General features: G+C 38.9%; 1 protein-coding gene across 3 annotated transcripts in view; it reads right to left on the reverse strand.

Annotated features, from left to right (window-relative positions):
* Positions 1-18852, reverse strand: part of CEP170 (centrosomal protein 170) — a 180733-nt gene that overhangs the window by 111348 nt on the left and 50533 nt on the right. For all 3 annotated transcript variants that reach the window (XM_075267759.1, XM_075267758.1, XM_075267757.1), the window contains exons 3-4: positions 15456-15545; positions 977-1058 (exon numbers count right to left, since the gene is read on the reverse strand). In XM_075267759.1, the coding sequence (XP_075123860.1) occupies positions 977-1058; positions 15456-15545 (172 nt within the window). The remainder of the gene's footprint in view (positions 1-976; positions 1059-15455; positions 15546-18852) is intronic.

The raw sequence follows: 18852 nt of genomic DNA on the forward strand, positions 1-18852 counted from the left end.
TAGCCCCTTACATATGTCATCTATTATAATAACCCCCTTATATATAAAAATTTCCCCATTATAATAATTTCTCCTTCATTTGTAATAGTTTCAACCTTGTAATAGCCTAAATGTAGGAGAAGAAAAGCCTTTCTTAAGACTATTCCTACATGTTAGGCAGAAAAAAAAAAGAGTTTTAATGATAGGATTCCCTTTAAGGGGACTAATATAAAGGTGGAACAATAACATACAAAAGCCCCCCCTTACATATAATAGTTCATCTGTTATAATAACCCCCTTATACAAGTAGTCCCCTTATACAAGTAGTCCCCTTATATATAACAGTTCCACCTTACAAATAATACTTCGGCCTTGCAATAGCCCTCCTTATAGTTAATAGTTGCCCCACTATAAATATTAGTCCCCTCTATAAATAATAGTTTGTCTCTTTATCAGGTAATCCCTTTCCCTTACTACAAAACAATAAATTTTGTACTCACTTTACCGTGCTCCCACGATGAGCAGAGAAGCAGAATATTCTCCCTGTCGTAGTGGCACAGTGGCTTTGTGTGGTATTGTCGTCAACAGGCCACCTGCGCCACAAAGTTCTGTGAGTTACTGGTGATCATTAAAGTGTATCGGTGTGCACAGGGCAGCACAGTATGCCGATACATTGCAATTTAATGTTCTAAATAGACTGGTTCTGAAGGGGTTGTAATGAGTAGTAAGTGTAGTGTCTACATTACTGGGAATAATAAAAGCAATAAATGGTAGACTGTATTCTGCTGAAAAGGCCCAGCAAAACAGGCAAGTACAATTTTAAATTCTCCATGCCTTTGCAGGCTTAGATCATGCCATTACATAATATTAATACAGTAAAAAAAAATATATTGCTTCTTATACAAGTGTTTTAGTTTACGTAGTAATTTGTGCATTTTTTTTAAATAAATGTAATTCAAGTATAGCATCCATGAAGTAGGGTTCATAAATAAAAGGATATCATAACCAAATCTCAGCTTATCTTCAAGCTTTAGTGTAACATAACTTTGTTCAGGAATTCGGATATCATTGACAAATGTCTGTGAAGAGATCAAAATTATGAATAAATATGAATATAAAATACAAAATTGTACAAAGATAATGACAAAGTTAACACTAAGAGCATCGAAAAGCAAATACTAACAGCTACTTTCCGTGCATTTTAAATGAGAAATTTTTAATGGAATCCATTCACATGTCCATCTATTAGAGGAAGTCTGTCAGTGGTTCTGACCATTGAAAGCTGCTTACAGCGTAGTGTAGAGGATGAAGAGAGCAGAGTCATGGTCATGCAAATTTCATGACTGAGAAATCATGTTTTAAAGGGGCTCTATCATCAAAATCATGTTGATAGAGCCCCACATATGCGTGAATAGCCTTTAAAGAGGCTATTCAGTCACCGCTAAAGTTATATTAAAATATCCCCCAGTTTTAAAATAAAACACTAAAACAGAATATGATCAACTTACCCATCGTGCACGGTGGGCGGGCATTCAGGGTCCGCCGTCTTCTTCAGCCACGCCTCCTCTTCCAGCGATGTCCTCGGGTCCCGTCTGACTAGCTAACTGACTTGGTTAAAAAATGGCGCGGGTGCATGCGCAGTAGCATGCTGCTTCTACTACTGCTACTGTGCTCGTGCCATTTTTTATCAATGTCAGTTCGCGAGTTAGGTGGGACCCGAGGACATCGCTGGAAGAGGAGGCGTGGCTGAAGAAGACAGCGGACCCTGAATGCCCGCCCCCCGTGCACGATAGGTAAGTTGATCATATTCTGTTTTAGGGTTTTATTTTAAAACTGGGGGGTAGTTTAATATAACTTTAGCGGTGCCTGAATAGCCTTTTTAAAGGCTATTCACGCATATGTGGGGCTCTATCAGCATGATTTTGCTGATAGAGCCCCTTTAATAACCCCAATGTTGTGATCAGAAGTGATCAGCAAACTCAGAGCACTGTACATGGCAGGGCTTCCTAGGCACTTACAAATATGATACCAGGGTCATTAAAATATGGATTTCTCAGTCATAAGAAATTTCCTGCACTCAATTTTTACACTTCCACATAGTGTAGAATTTTATTGCATGCAAACCAACATAAACTTTTCGGTCACTGGGACCTTCATCAGTACATCGGATATGATGTAGTGAAAGTAGAATGGAAGCCAAGTTTGAGAAAACGTCTAGGAAAAAGAGAGTCACCCTTTCCCACCATAATAGCAGTTTGTGGGGTTCACCTACCAAGAGACACCAGGGACCGCTGAGGCCTGAGGTTACTTGGGAGGCCAGAAAAGGCTAAGAGAAGGTGCGGGATAGGATAGGTGAATAAGACTGTTTGTTATGTTTACTCAACTAGTTTATAGTAGCTTGTAGGTGGCAAACGCCTAAAATTTCGTGTTTGGATGAACCTCTTACTGAATTGTTAGAATTTTTTATTTATTTATTTTTTAAGTGTAGATTGTGAGCCCCATATAGCGATCACAATATAATTTTTTTTTCTTTCCTATCAGTATGTCTTTGGAGTATGAAAGGAAACCCACGCAAACACGGGGAGAACATACAAACTCCTTGCAGATGTTGTTCCTGACGGGATTCGAACCCAGGACTCAAACACTGCAAGGCTGCAGTGCTAACCACTGAGCCACCGTGTTGCCCCTTAGAAAATTTGTTATGAAGGACGGTCTCCCCAGATCCACAAATATATTGCCCGATGGTCCTCTGACCTGGGAAGGCAGATTTCTCTACCTCAGAGGTAGATCATCTGGTCTCGTGCTAATAAATCCTCTACCTATATTACCTACCATAGACCCAATTCAAAATCTTGTTCCATTGGTATCATACTCCAGCCCTCCTCCATACCTTGAACCCTAATATTTCTCCTACTTGGCTTGAGATGTTTGTCTGCCCCGGGGCCTCTCTTCTACATTTTCTGGGATTGTTCCATGATTCGCCCATTTTGGTTGGCGGTCCACACTATGATGCAAGATGTTTTCTCTTTTGCTATTGCTTTAGACCCTATGGGATATCTCCTCAATCTTTCTCCTCCCTCACTGAGCGAACGTTCATGTGTGCTATCTGTACTGCAGTTAAAACACTACTGCCCGCCACTGGAAGTCCACCCATCCACCTGCACTTCCTTTTCTTCTGGCTCGCATTAAAGACATTAAACGTTTGGAGTTCCTTACGGCTACCCTGAACAATACAGTTGAAAAATTTCGGGCTGTCTGGGCGCCCGTTGTCTCTGATTCTTTTCCCGCTCCCTCCCTTCTTGTGTCCTCCTGCCTTAGTCTCTTGTTTTTTTTCTTCCTTCCTTTCCCTTATTTTGCATTTGTTGCCAATCTTGTGTTATACTGTGGTTGCGGTTTTATTGCCTTACTGTATGTTTTACCCACCTTTTCACTCGTTTATTTACTGTTTATATGGAAAATTTTCAATAAAATTACAGTTAAATAAAAACAAAGAAAGTTTGTCATAAGAACTAGCTGTCATCCCTATGTATGTGGGATTTTTTTTTTTTGTACTTAACACAGGGGCCACTACAGGACACTATATGGTGTTATATTTTGTTATACATTATAAAACATATTTAAAACACAGTTAAAACACAGATTTATAACACAGTTGGGAGTATAATAATTCTATGCAGCTGTATACTATACATATTTATTATAATATAATTATCCTCTTTGATATGACACAAAAAGCAAGATTGTACGTTTTATAATGTCCAAGATATAACTTTGAAATGACCCTCCCATCCCCTTCATGTTCTCTACATTATACATAGCCCTGTACTTCTGTACACAGTAAAATTCAGTGAGAGTCAATACAAAAATAAGGGGAAGAGTGAAAAAAAATTGTAGGACTTCTCAATTTTTCTCAATTTTCTTCTCAAAAATTTGTTAAAGTAAATTACAAAATGTATTAATAACACAAATACTATCAGAAATCAAAGGTTGTTTAAAAGTTTCATTATGCTAAACTGCTTAAACATGTGGAAACCATTATATTAATTGTAGGGACTCTGTGGGGCTATTGTATACTACATGCGGTCCAATTAGGGGGGCTATTACATAATTGTTAATGAAGGCTCTAAATGAAGTCTTATTAACAGAGATTGCTATTTTGTGGGTACTTTCTCTGACTGGGGGGGGTTTACTTTGCTTGAAAAGTTGAGAAACACTGATGTACTCTACACGATCATCACCCCAGGTATGTTTACACTTCTCTCTATACTCCTATCAACAGTTTTTATTCAACAGATTTCCTTCAGGACAATTTTTTTACAGTTTTAAAATACAAAGGCAATTCAGAAAAAAAATGTGAAATTACAATCCAACACTGTATTCAAGGTTATTACCCATGAAACAACAATTGTGGATAAGAACTTTTTATTGTTAGGAGGTGTTCACACTACCGTCTGTGTCCGACAGGTAGTGTCCGCTCCTAGTGTCCGTTCAAAATCTCGCACGAACATTAGGAGCGGATACTAGCTGTGTCCGTGACACTTGTCATTGATTTAAATGGGTGCGTTCTTTTGCACTCCGTGCCCTTCCTTCACTGTCCGCTTGTAAAGATGTCCAACTTTTCAAGGACAGAAAAAACCTACATGTCGGGTTTTGCCCCAATATCAGTTTATACTCACATATGACATTAAGTACGTTATACTGGGTACACCAGTGTCATACATGTGTCATAAACTGCAGTTTGGGCACACAGCAGGGCGCAGAACGGAAGGAGTGCTATGCGGCTTTTGGAGATGTTTGATTCAGATGTTTGGTATCTGAACGCCATGTTTGTAGAGCCTGTAAGGTACCAGAAAGGTGGATTCTCCAAAGGAGTGACCCCATTTTGAAAACTGCACCTCTCAAAGAATTTATCAGGGGGTGTAGAGAGTATTAGTCTCCCCAACATGAATGCACAGCGGATGGCGAAGAAGGAATATGTAAGCAGTGCGGAGTACATTGCAAACACCACATTCCCTACTATGTCCCATCTCCTAGGATTGGGGGAGTCACTCATTTCCCTCATAAACTGTAAATATGGGGGTGTCTGTTAATATTCGCGCGCACAGCCAGTTGTGTTCTAATGATTTGGCAAATTAGGGGTTTTTTGTCTTCACATTGCTAGATGCTATATTTTCTTTATTTTACTGGTGACGTGGTCATATAAGGGCTTATTGTTTGCGGGATGCGATGCATTTTGTAATGACCATTTTTGGGTCCCTACAACTTATTGAACACATTTTATTAACTTTTTTTTTACTGGATTTAAATATATATATATATATATATATATATATATATATATATATATATATATCACTAATCCAAGTGTCCCATAGGGACATGTGAAAAAGTAAAAAAAAAAAAAAAAGTGGAAAAAAAAATAAAGTGTTTTAAAACAATTAATAGTTATAAAGCCCCCCAAATCCCGTTTTTCTACAGAAAATGGATTATATAAAGAAACCTCTAAAAATTAATAAAAACAATGTATATTCTCGTATTGTCACATCCGTAACAACCTATACAACAAAACTGAAACAATATTTAATGTATATGGTGAACGGCGGAAAAAAACCCCGGAAAAAAAACGCCAGAAGTAGTGATTTTTCGCCATCTCACCTTACAAAATGTGCTATAAAAATTTATCAAAGTCATATGTACCCCAAAACAGTACCAATAAAAAGCATAAGTTGTCTCGCAAAAAATAAGCCCCCAACCAACACTGTCAACCAAAAAATAAAAATGTTACGCTTCTCATAAGGTAGCGATGCAAAAAACAATGATTTATGTCCACAAATGTGTTTTTATTCTACAGAATTAGTATCGCATAAACAAATAATATTAATGAGGTATCGCCGTAACCATACCGACTCCCAGAATAAAGGTCACATGTTACTTATACTATACGCTGCATGGCAAAAAATTTTTAAGGTAAAACGCAATCCCAGAATTGATTTTTTTTTTTTAAATCCAGCACAAAAGAGTTAATAAAATGTATTCAATAAGTTGTAGGCACCCAAAAATGGTGTCATTACAAAATGCATTTCATCCCGCAAACAACAAGTCCTTATATGGCCACGTCGCCAAAAAAATAAAGACATCTAGCAATGTGAAGACAAATATAACCCCCAAAATTGCCAAATCATTAGAACACATTTGGCTGCGTCAGAAAGGGAATATACAGTATAAACTGTGTGATTGTATATCAGTGGACACCACAGATTTACAGCTTATGAGGGAAAATATACCAGAAGTGACCCCCTTAGTGACTCCCCCAATCATAGGAGCTATTTTTTTTATAGGAAATACAGTAAGTAAATATAAAAATATTGATTACTGTTTACCACTAACATGAAGTATAATGTGTTACGAGAAAACAATCTCAAAATCACTTGCAAGTGCAAGTTAAAGCGGCTCAAAGTTATTGCCTATTAAAGTGACACATGTCAGTTTTGAATAAAGATCCCTGGTCCTTAACACACTTTTGGGCTGTGTCTCTAAGGGGTTAAAATTGCAGACGAGCCGGTTACTCACAGCACCCCTTTATGATGTGGCAGGTGGTGATCAGACTAGGCCAAACTTTACTGAAGTCCCGCCAGACAATGTTGCACAGGCACATGTGCAAACCATTTTTGGCAGAATCCAAGATAACATGGTTTCACCTGAGGTAAGCATTTCACACTGGGCGTTTCCCCCAGCAGCATCTGCGGGATAATCAGCAAAACTAAACTGCTACCAAGAAGCTTTACTCCATCTACTATCAACTGTTATACACATGCTTCCTGGGAATTTGCCAGCCCCCTCGCCACCATCTATGTTTTCCCTGGCTGAACTTTGTCTTTAGCACGCGGAAAGCTTCATATTCAGAAATAAACATACTTTTCCTCCTGTTACCTAGACAGGGCAAGAGGCTAGAACTGGAGGACTGGAATTCTTTTTTAATGAAAAAGCGTAAAGTCCTCTAAAAGTCGGCTTTCCCTCCTTAAAGGGGTTGGCCACTTTCAGATCAATGTTGACAAACAAATGTACAATAAAAAGCTATACAATTTTCCAATATACTTTCTGTATCAATTCCTCATGGTTTTCTAGATCTCTGCTTGCTGTTATTCATTCTGTTACTTCTAGAGGATAAAACTCTGACCATGGTCTTGTGATTTACAGTCCATGGTCATGTGATGAGTACACAGGTGCACAGCTGATTACCAGGCAAATGTCTGATTACTGGGCTGTGACTATAACAAGCGGTACCTGTGTCCTCATCACATGACCATGGACCGTAAATCACATGACCGTAAATCACATGACCATGGTCAGAGTTTTGTCCTCTAGAAGTAACAGAATGAATGACAGCAAGCCAAAATCTAGAAAACCGTGAGGAATTGATACACAAAGTATATTGGAAAATTGTATATCTTTTTATTGTACATTAATTGTCAATATTGGTCTGAAAGTGGCCAACCCCTTTAAGGGCTTTCACCGTACTTCCTGAGCATAGGGCTTTTAGAATAGGAATCAGCCAACTCTTTTCTACAAAGTGGACATTTCCTGGGACTTTTTGATATACCCTTGCTCCTATGGGAACCTTCCGTCTCTACTTAAAATTGGAGAAAAGGAAGCCCAAATTACACTCTGCTCCACTAAAAAAAGAAAATAACTCAGGTACAGAGCAGCTGCTCCAAGTACTCACAACACCAGAGTAGCTGGAAACAGCCAGGGAATCTGTGATCGTCAGCTATGTCTCAGGGAGTGACATGCTGGAGCATACAGTGATACACCACATATCTTACAGGAATGCCATCTAGTTCACTCACTGCCCTGCATTCATACAATGACATTAGCTTGTGTAGCCAGAACTCCTGGAATCAAGTGATCCTGCAGCCTCAGCTTCGCAGGTACCGTATTTTTCGGACTATAAGACGCACTTTTTTCCCCCAAATTTGGGGGGAAAAGAAGGGTGCGTCTTATAGGCCGAATGTGGCGCCTGGCATCCGCTGTAATAGAGAGGTGGAAGCCGGCAAGTGATAGACGCCATTACAGGTGCCGGGGCCTGCGACATCGCTACGATCCTCTGCCCTGCATGAAGCCAGCAGCAGCAGGGGTGATGCTATTCCGCTCCTCCGTCCCCCCGCCGCTGGCTTCATGCAGGGCAGAGGAGCGCAGCGATGTCTCAGGCCCCGGCGTCTATCCCTCCCCGGCATCCGCCTCTCTAGTACAGCGGATGCCGGGTCTGCAGTATGTATCAGCGGCCTCTTCTCCCCCGGGGCCGGTCCCCATCGGCCCCATACCTGTAAAGTTGCAGGCCGGCTCCTGTTCGGGTGACAGCCGGGAGCCTAATGAGGCTCCCGGACCTGTCACTGCTATATTAGTATTGCGGCTGGGTCTATGACCAGCCGTAATACTAATACACAGAATGTCCCATAGACGGCAATACAGTTGTATTGCCGTCTATGGGACTTGCAATCAAGTGACCGCAGGTTCAAGGGGGGGAATAAAATAGTAAAAAAAAAAAAAAAAAAGCTTTACAAATATATAATAAAAATATGAAATAAATAAAAGTTCTAAATCACCTCCTGTCCCTAGAATATATAAATAAAGGTAGAAAATCATATATCATAAACCACCGTTTTTTTTTTTCAATAAAAGGTGATCTAAGCAATAGATATTCCCCAAAATGGTATAACTAAAAAGTACTTCTGGCCCCGCAAAAAAAAACACTAAATGCATCCCCGTACAGCTGCAGGGTCACCTGTCAATGTGGCCTTGCAGCTGTTGCAAAACTACAACTCCCATATATTAAATATTTTACCAGTTTTTGCTTCAAAATTTTTTTTTCCCTATTTTCCTCCTCTAAAACCTAGGTGCGTCTTATAGTCCGAAAAATACGGTAGCTGGAAATACAGATGCACGCCACTGCATCTGGCCGCCTCATGTGCACCACATCCTGGAACGCCAGAACCGTAGGTTGGCCATTCCTCTCCTGTGTGCTGGCTGGAGCCGCTACCCACTCTACCCCCTGCATTAGCCCTAATCGACCACTGGAAGGGAGGAGTTCTTCCACCCGGGGGCAGGGAGGAGCAATATCCCCGTGTTCTTAATGGCCCAGGGAGGCAGGCGCCATTGACTACGACCGAGGGCTGGACAGTGGTAAAATTTTTACTTATCCCCCAAACGGAGGAGAGCCCCTGTGTAGGGACAAGAAACACTGGTGTTTGGTGGTGAGAGTGGTGTATTTAACGAGTCTCTCAGAGGTCAACCTCCTTGTGTAGCCGTCATGGTGGACATAATGGAAACAAACGTTTTCCTTTTACATTTATTTCTGGAAACTAAACTATTGCAACACTATGTAGTTTGATAAATCCCTTAAAGAGTGTAGTTTCGAAAATGGAGTCAATGTGTGCGGATTTCACTTTGCTGGCAATTAAGGGGCTCTGCAAAATTGCCATGACGTCCAAAAACCAAACCGTGCTCCAAAAACCAAATAGCGCTCCTACCAGTATGTGCTCAAATATGTGCCCCAACAGCAATTTCTAACATATGACATTGTTAAGTATGTTATCCTTAGTACAAATATGTCATACATGTGGGTATAAACTGCAGTTTGGGCATACAGCAGGGCACAGATGTGAAGGATCTCTGTGTGGCTTTTAGGGTACAAGTTTAGATTGTTTAGTCTTTAGACATCATATCACTTTTGCAAAGAACCTAAAATGGCCCCTACAAAATGCGGTAAGTTCTTGAGGAATTTCATTTTACTGGTACCTCCAGGACACTGCAAAAATGGTGCTCAAAAATAGTTTCTCTATACTACAATACTTAAAAAGTGTAGTGTTCTTTCCCTTCTGAGCCTTGTTGTGTGCCCAAACAGCAGTTTACATCCACATATACAACTATTTTGTACCCAGAATAACCCAATTTTAGTTTTAGGATTGTCTCTGTTGAACATATTGGGCACTGAAGTGTCATATTTCTTTAAAAATGTAAATTTTCACATACATTTTTGGAAATCACTCTTGGGCGCAAAATGATAATACCCTTTGAGAAATTCAGTGAGGGGTGTTGTTTCTAAATTGGGATCATATTTTTGGGGTGAATTATTTATTTTAGCTCAGGCCTCTGCAAATGCCAATTAAGGCCTTGTAAATGTTCAAATTAGGCCTCAAATATGCATGGTGCTCTCTCAACTTTGAGCCCAGTAGTATGTCCAAGTAAAAGATTAGGACCACATGTAGAGTGTATCCAATATCAAGATACAGAACATAACTTATCAGGCAATTTATGTAGATGATGAAAATGAAAAATGAAATTTTCACAGTTACCATCCACTGCACAATTATTTTTAAAAACCATCTTTTAGGTCAAAATGCTCATATGCCTTGAGGGGTGCAGTTTCCACAATGGATTCATTTTTTGGAGGTTTCCACTATACTGGTATTTTAGGGGCTCGGCAAATGTGACACGGGATGAGAAAGCTATTCTTGCAAAATATGCCCTCCAAAAGCCAAATAGTGATCTTTCTATTCTGAGCCCCACAATGTACCCACACATTTCAAAACCAAAAATGGAGTACTGTTGTGTTCAAGATAAATTCTGGAACGCACTGTGAGGAGCTTTTTCTCTTTTAGCTCCTTGATAAAAAAAAAAAAAAAAAAAAAAATTGGGACTAAATGGACAGTTCATTGCACAAATACTATGACAAATACTATTCTAACAAAATCTGCCCTTCAAAAGTCAAATAGAGGTCTTTCCATAATGAACCTCATCATGTACCCATACAGCAGTTCATGACCACACATGGGTTATTACCATGTTCAGTAGAAGTTTTGTAACAAACTTTGTGGTGCTTTTTCTACTTTAGCCTCTGAAAATTCTAAATTTTGGGATAAAGTGACAATTTTTTGTTTTCACTTCTCAATATTAATAACATCCATGGAACAGCTGTGGGGTCAAACTAGTCACTATAATCCTTGATAAATTCTGTGAGGAGTGCAGTCTCCAAAATGAGGTCACTTTTTGGAGGTTTCTATTTTATCGGTAGTCTAGGGGGTTTGCAAGTGTAACATAGAAACTGAAAAATATTACAGCAAAATCTGCCCTCTGAAAGCCAAATTAGTAGCCAAATTAGTACCGTGTTTCCCCGAAAATAAGACAGTGTCTTATATTAAATTGTCGTCCTAAATATAGGACTTGTCTTATTTTCGGGGGATGCCTCCTGAGGAAGCCTGACACCAGGCGAAACGCGTCGAGGCGTTTGGCCCACAGGGTTTGACACTAGCAGCACGGACACGGCTTTAAAATGACCACAGGTAATGGGATTTATCTGATATAAGGATTGTAGACTTTTGAATGGTTTCTCCATTATCAAACATGTGTGGTGTTTTGAACCTGTTTAGTACCAGTAGGGTGTTGGTATCTATACACACCTTAGTGTAGTCATTTGGTTATTTAAATCAAGCCATATTACCTTGGTTGACTTTTGACTGCATTTTTCACCTGCATATGTTATGAATATTTCATGATTGTTTCATATATCTTTATTGGAGAACCTTTTGCATACATGACATCTGGTTTTTATGTCATTTAAAGAGATATTTACACACTTATTAGATGCTTTTTTGCAATATACTTACCTTATGTCATTAACTTTTCTGTGTGTTTTGACTATCATACAGTATTTATTCTATATTTATAAGTCTGTTCCGTTGTTTGTGTTTTGGTGTATATCCATGTATTTGCTACTGTTCCATCTACATCTGCTGATCACAATGAATTTTTAATATAATTTTGATAAATAAAATATATAGAAAACTTTTTATATATTGGCTATTTGTGATTTTGTATGGTCCTTTATATGGTTGGTGTTTGTAAATTAGGCCCGTTGTGCTTATTGAGGAAACTTGTTTGTGTTCAGTTATTTTCGGGGGATGTCTTATAACAACTGGCAGTCATGCCGGCACTTCCTTAGTGGAGCGTCAGCATAACTGCTGGTTGTAGGTAGTGTAGGGGAGGGGGGAAAGTATCATACTTACCTTTCCCATCTTCCTAGCAGCTGCTGTTCATCCCGGCAGTGGTGGGCGGGGCTTAGCGAGGCTGGGGGGTGGGGCTTAGCGGATCTTTCGTGGGCGGGGCTTAGCGATCACCACTTCACTGAGACAGCAGCCGTATGGATGCCGCTTTATACAGCAGCTTTATATATATATATATATATATATATATATATATATATACATATATACACACACCTTATATACCTAGGTGTGTGTGTGTGTGTATATATATATATATATATATATATATATATATATATCTATCTTAGGGAGATTAGGTATAGTATAGGATTAGATAGGGTTAGTAATTAATTATTTGTATAGCTAATTCATTATTAGTATATTTAATTCATTATTTATTAGTATAGTTATTAGCTTAGTTAATTAGTATAGTTAATAGTGTAGTTATTAGTATAGTTAGTACTTAGTGCAGTTATTAATTAGTTAATTGATTATTTATTAGTATATTTATTAGCGTAGTTACCGTACATACTCGAGTATAAGCCGACCCGAATATAAGCCGACCCCCCTAATTTTACCACAAAGAACTGGGAAAACTTATTGACTCGAGTATAAGCCGAGGGGGAGAAATGCAGCAGCTACTGGAAAATTTAAAAAATTAAAATGGTCGGAGTTTTTGGGTGCATTAGATGCTGGGTGCTGGGAAAGGTGAGGGGGTGTTTTGGTTGTCTGTCTGCCCCTTCCCTGAGCTTGAGGACTGCTTTTTTTTTTCCTCCACTTGGAATTCAGTCTGGCTGAATATAGGGGATCTGCAGTGCTGCTATTAACTCCTTTCCGAGGGAAGAGGAGCTCTGCAGACACCCTATATTCAGTAGACCGGGCACTTTCAGACACAGTCATTTTCTACTTTTGTGTCTATTCTAGGGAAAGGAGGGATTTAGAACTTTTAATATTTATATTTTTTTTTTCAAGCTTCTTTTTTTTTCCCCACTATATTATGGGAGGTTCTATACATTGATATTACTGCTGGTCATAGACCTTCCCCCCTAAAAAAAAAAAAAAAAAAAAAAAAAAAAAATTTTTTTTTTTTTTTGCTGACTCGAGTATAAGCCGAAGGGGGTTTTTCAGCACAAAAACTGTACTGAAAAATTCGGCTTATACTCGTGTATATACGGTAGTAATTATAGTTAATTCATTATGAGTACAGTTATTAGCGTAGTTATTAATTAGTATAGTTGGTACTTAGTATAGTTAGTAATTAATTAGTATACTTAATTCATTATTTATTAGCATAGTTGTTAGCATATTTAATTATTAGTATATTTATTTGTGTAGTTATTAGTACAGCTCGTTTATTAGTATAGTTATTAATTAGCATAGTTATTAATTAGTATAGTAATTTATTATTAGCGTAGTTAATTTATTATCTTAGTTACAGAAATGGCATAGAAATTTTACACTGCAGAAGAAGCTTATGCCCTTTTATGTTCTGACACTGAAGAAAGTGTGTCAGACAGTGATGCTAATTTTGAGGGGTTTTCTGACAGTCACAGCGACAGCTCAGACATTAGCAGTCACTCTGGTCCATCTTCAACAATGACCAGGACTGGAGAGGCAGAGATGGCTATTGGAGAAATGTCTCCAAATCAAGCCGTGATGCCCAGTACCAGTAATACGCCTACCAGCAGGGCACACTTACAAGGGAGTTTGCCACTGGATGTAGTTTTTCTTTTCCCAGCTGGGCACCTTCTGATTCTGCCACTCCATTTATCCCTGATTTTAAGGCCATCCCGGGTATAAATGTGGATGTGGAAGGTTTTACACGATATAATTTTTTCAGTTTATTTATTACAGATGAATTTCTAGAGTATATTGTTGCCCAAACAAATTTATATGCCTCCCAATTTATCTCCCAGAATCCACAATTCTACTATGCCAGGAAAAATATATGGACGCCCAGAAATCTTTTTGAAATTAAAAATTTTTTAGGCCACACACTAACTATGGGGCTTGTTAAAAAGCCGATCATTCGCTCTTACTGATCGACCCGTCCTGTGCATACCACCCCAATCTTTTCTGCCATTCTTACCAGGACCCGTTATGAAATACTCATGCAATTTTTCCTTTTCAATGACAACAGCCAGTGCCCACCTAGAATGCCCGTGCGGTTTCCGCCTGAAGAAAGGACATGTCGCTTCTTTTCTCCGCTAGCAGTAGCCCGCCACTAGCAGAGAAAAGAAGCCTGGCGGTCTGCATAGACCACCATTGTAAAAGGGAGGTTTTTGACGCGAAATCCGCTGTCAAAAACCTCCCCTTTGCTCACGTGTGAACGAGCCCTTAGAGAGGCCTTTCAAGACCCCTTCAGAACTGAACTGGTCCCTTGAAAAATGTGTTTTGAAAATATTCTTAATAATTTGGAAAATTACTGCTTGACTTATAAGCCTTATAACATCTGAAAAAAATGAAAGGGCGATTAAAGTTTGATGCCAATATGAAGCAGAGATATGGTATATTTAGGAAGTGATTTGGGTAGGATGACATTCCACATGAAAGGCATGCAATTTCAAGGTTTGAAAACTGAATTTTTTTCAAAATTTTCACCAAATTTTCTATTTTTTCATAATTAAAGACAAAACATATTGACCAAAATGTACCACTGACACGAAGCAGTCAGAAAAAAACAGAAAAAAAAATCTCAGAATCACTATGATAAATTAATGCATCTCAAAGTTATTTCCACATAAAGTGACACATGTCAGATTTGAGAAATAAGGCCTGGTCATGAAGTTACTTGTAGGCTCTGTCTTGAAGAAGTTAACTGCATGACACCGATGCAGTTAAAGTGCATAATAGAGGAGAAAGCATCTCCCGTCTTCTTCTCTAATAGAAAGTATCTCGAAGGCATACATGGTTTCCACTTGAAAGTTGGTCAGTTCCCCAGAGATTGTGCACCCAAATTAATTTGTGCCCTATTTCTCACCTAAGGATAGAGTATAAATCATTTTTATCGCATAACCCTTTAAGATAGTATACTGATATATACACCTGCAGTGCTACATAGTAGTTATAGAGCCCTCCTACTAGGCTCTATATTATACATACAAGCTAGGCTCACACTACAATTCGGATTTCTGTCGTTCGGGTCTGGATTTAAAAGGCAGAGACTATAATAGGGTCTCCCGGTTTTCTGCTGCTTTTATACTGCTACTTATTTTAGGTGGAACCTGCAGCAGAGTCCAATGCAGAAATGAATGCAGCCTTATCCTAATGGAGTTAAAGTAACTCGTTTTATATTCCATTTACTTTATACAGAAAAATATCACTTTGTTTAAACTGTTCAAAAAGCTGTATTTACAATCACTACACACTGTTAAGAAGAAAAAAGTGCTTTTAAAATTAGATTTTCTTATATAGAGCAAGAACATTTATACTTACCCCGTTAAGACTGCCCAAGTCCTTTACTAAATGTTCGTCAGTGGATGCTTCATAGTTGATAACTGCATGCTGTTTGTCCACACTTCTTGACTACAGAATTAAAATAATGGAACAAGAAATCAATAGGTTTCTTAGATAACTATGTAATTAAAGTGACACTAAACTCTAAATATGAAGGGGAAAAAATGTGCATCATATAGTTTTTAATCTCTAGGTATTCTTTCACAGTAAGAAGACAGCACTAAAATGTGTATACTATAAAGGACAGCAAAGTATAGATTATAAGGCTCATTATATACACGCACTATACACTGCTGTCTTAAGTATATATTATATAGAAACAGCAGCGTGACCTAAATTAAAATTATGATTAATAAGGTATTTTACCTCGATTATGATTAAACCATGCCCCTTTTTCATTTGTATTGAACATGGCCAAGCCAAAAATGATTATATAACTGCTGTCCTCATACTTTATGGTTATACAGTATATAATGTTAGGGAAGCGGTGTGCACCATGTACTAAAAGGGCAGCCTTGTGTACAATTCTGTATGCAGTATATACTATAGTAGTGGTTGTCAACCTTTTTTGCCTTTTTTTTTTATCTTACATAAAAAAAAGACAAAAACAAAGCAGGCAGTGAGCCAAGCAATAACTTTAATTGGCATAAAATCATATAATGCAAACCATAACCCACGGCTGATACAACTTTTCCTGAATGAAGTGATAAAGATACATGCAGGTATATACACATTAAACATGGCCACTGCCATCTATCCATACTTTTATTGTCCATACCACCTTATACCAAAGTTATGCATGATACGGAGAGATCTCCCTTAATAAAGTATAGGTAAATGTATAGATACAATTGTAAGAGAATTACTAGAACCCTGGAGGGAGGGGCACAACAAGATAGTGAACGCTAAGCTGAACCCCCCTGTCCCTGCCTAGTTGCCTCACTGGCCTAGGTGGCAGAAGATAACTGGGCAGAAAAGCCTTTCCTAGAGATAACACAGAACGCAGACAAGACAAACAAGAAAGGGAGGTCAGCTAGCCAAGGGGTCGGTAACAGTCGAGCAAGGCATTACAATATCAGGTCAGGAATATGAATACAGGTAAGAAAACAGAAAGATTAAATAGCCAGTATGCACAAGGCAATAGCAAGCACCAACGTGAATGTGAGCAAATTATAAACAGGAAGGAGGAGCCCTCCCCAGTCTTTAAAGGAATAAAGGCAGTCAATCACACAGGTAAGGCAAAAATTAACTGAGGCAGAACTCCGTGATGACCCTACAACGCGTCCATCCCCCAGGAACACCCGGCGCAGGGCACCTCCCGGTAAGACTGTTCCAATATTTGAGAGCAGACGGAAAAAAAGCTCGAGATGTGTTTTCTAGGCAGTCTACCAGCCCAAGAAGGGACTCTCTGCTAGAGAAACCAGGGCTGGTACAGTGTTGGAGATGCCTGCCATGAGCGGGGACATATTGCTGCCCAGTGCCCATTCACCTCTGAGCCAATGGACTGTGACACTGGTGGGCGTCAATCATTATTTGCCAGACCTGTCTGTGCTGCAGCACTGGGACTAGAGACTCAGGACTGCCAAGTTGTGGTGAATGGCCATTCTGTCCAGACGTTGTTGGACTCTGGTAGCCTGGTCACTCTGGTGCATGCCAGCTTGATAGCTGGGGACTTTATCCCAGACAAACGTATGAGTGTTTGTTGAATCCATGGGGATGTCAAGGACTACCCCATGTCCAATGTCATAATAGAGACTATATTAGGATCTGTTTATTATGAAGTGGGTGTTGTAAAAAACCTTATGCATAATGTGATTTTGGGACGTGATTTCCCTTTGTTCTGGGATTTGTCGAGAAACGATAAAACCACAAAAGCAAATGTGGAAACCCCGCCTATGCCCAAAGTGCATGAGGAGAGTGACCCCTTTCCGTTACAGGTCCTAGCTGGAGAGGAGGATGATGCCTCTTCCCCAACTCCTGAGCCTAACATACCTGAATTAGAAGTCTCACGGGATAATTTTGATACTGCACAATAGAGAGATCCCACTCTTGCTAATGCTCGTGCTAATGTGCCAGTTGTTAACAATGTGCCTCAGGAACCTGATGCTGACCACCAATTCCCACATTTTGCTATGAATAATGACCTCTTGTATCGGGTTGCAAAAAGTAATGGGGAAATTGTGGAGCAGCTTCTTATACCAAAGCCATACCGCGCGAGTGGTACTTGATATGGCCCATAACCATGTGCTTGGGGGACACCTAGGGGCGGAGAAAACACAGGAGAGGATTCTCCAAAGCTTGCAATCATTTTCTGGAAGAAAATGAGTATTATCTGACAGAATTGCAGGGGTGCCAATACTTTTGGCCAACACTGTATCTTACGTATGTAGGAAAGAAGGAAACTATTATTACTATTTGTGTTGGTATAAAGTGTATAAAAAAATGTTTTTTGATAGGGTATGTAGCTTGTATCTTTGAATGGTATCTTTGCAATAATGAACGGAACATTTTGAATGAAAAATCTTTATTCAAAAAATGTACTTGATGCAGGGCAAAGTCATGGTTTAATGAATTAATTATGGACACAATAACGACAAGTGGATATCCTGCCTTTAAAGCCTGAGAGCAGTCAGTCATACGATACGCTATGATTAAGAAACGTCGATACGAAACGCGATAGCTTTTTTTTTGTGTGAAATTCTCTGCTTTTCAGGCAGATAGTCATACCACCCAAATACATGAATAAATATTATCTACCATATCTTTACTTTATATTGGCATCATCTTTTGATTGTCTTTTAATTTATTTTGGACATTACAAGGCTTACAAGTGTAACAAGAAAATTCCCCAAACTAATTTTTTAGGGACCACTTCAGTTCTGAAAGGAATTATAAAGGCCTATATAATAGAAACCCTCATAAATCACCCCATTTTCAAAACTACACCAAATTATTCAAAACAGCATTTAGGATGTTTGTTAACCCTTTAAGCATTTCATAAGAATAAAAATAATATGGAGGTGAAATTTAGAAATGTAATTTTTTTTTTCACTAATACATTCATTTAGACCTAAAATTAACACATTCACAAAGGGTTAAAGGAGAAAATTCATTTGACAGTTTATCATACAATTTCTTCCAAGCACAGAAATATCCCACATGTGGGTGTAAACTGATTTTTGGGCAGACAGCAGTGCATGGAAGGGAATGAGCGACACTGGGTGTCTGAACAGCTTTTTTGCTGGAATAATCTTAATGTGCCATGTCTCATTTGCAGATCCCTTAGAGTACCAAAACAATGGAAACCCCATAAAAGTGACCCCAATTTAGACACTACACCCCTCATAGAATTCATCAAGGGGTATAGTGACCTTTT

This window comes from Leptodactylus fuscus, chromosome 3 (genome assembly GCF_031893055.1).
Source record: "Leptodactylus fuscus isolate aLepFus1 chromosome 3, aLepFus1.hap2, whole genome shotgun sequence".
Taxonomy (NCBI): Eukaryota; Metazoa; Chordata; class Amphibia; order Anura; family Leptodactylidae; genus Leptodactylus; species Leptodactylus fuscus.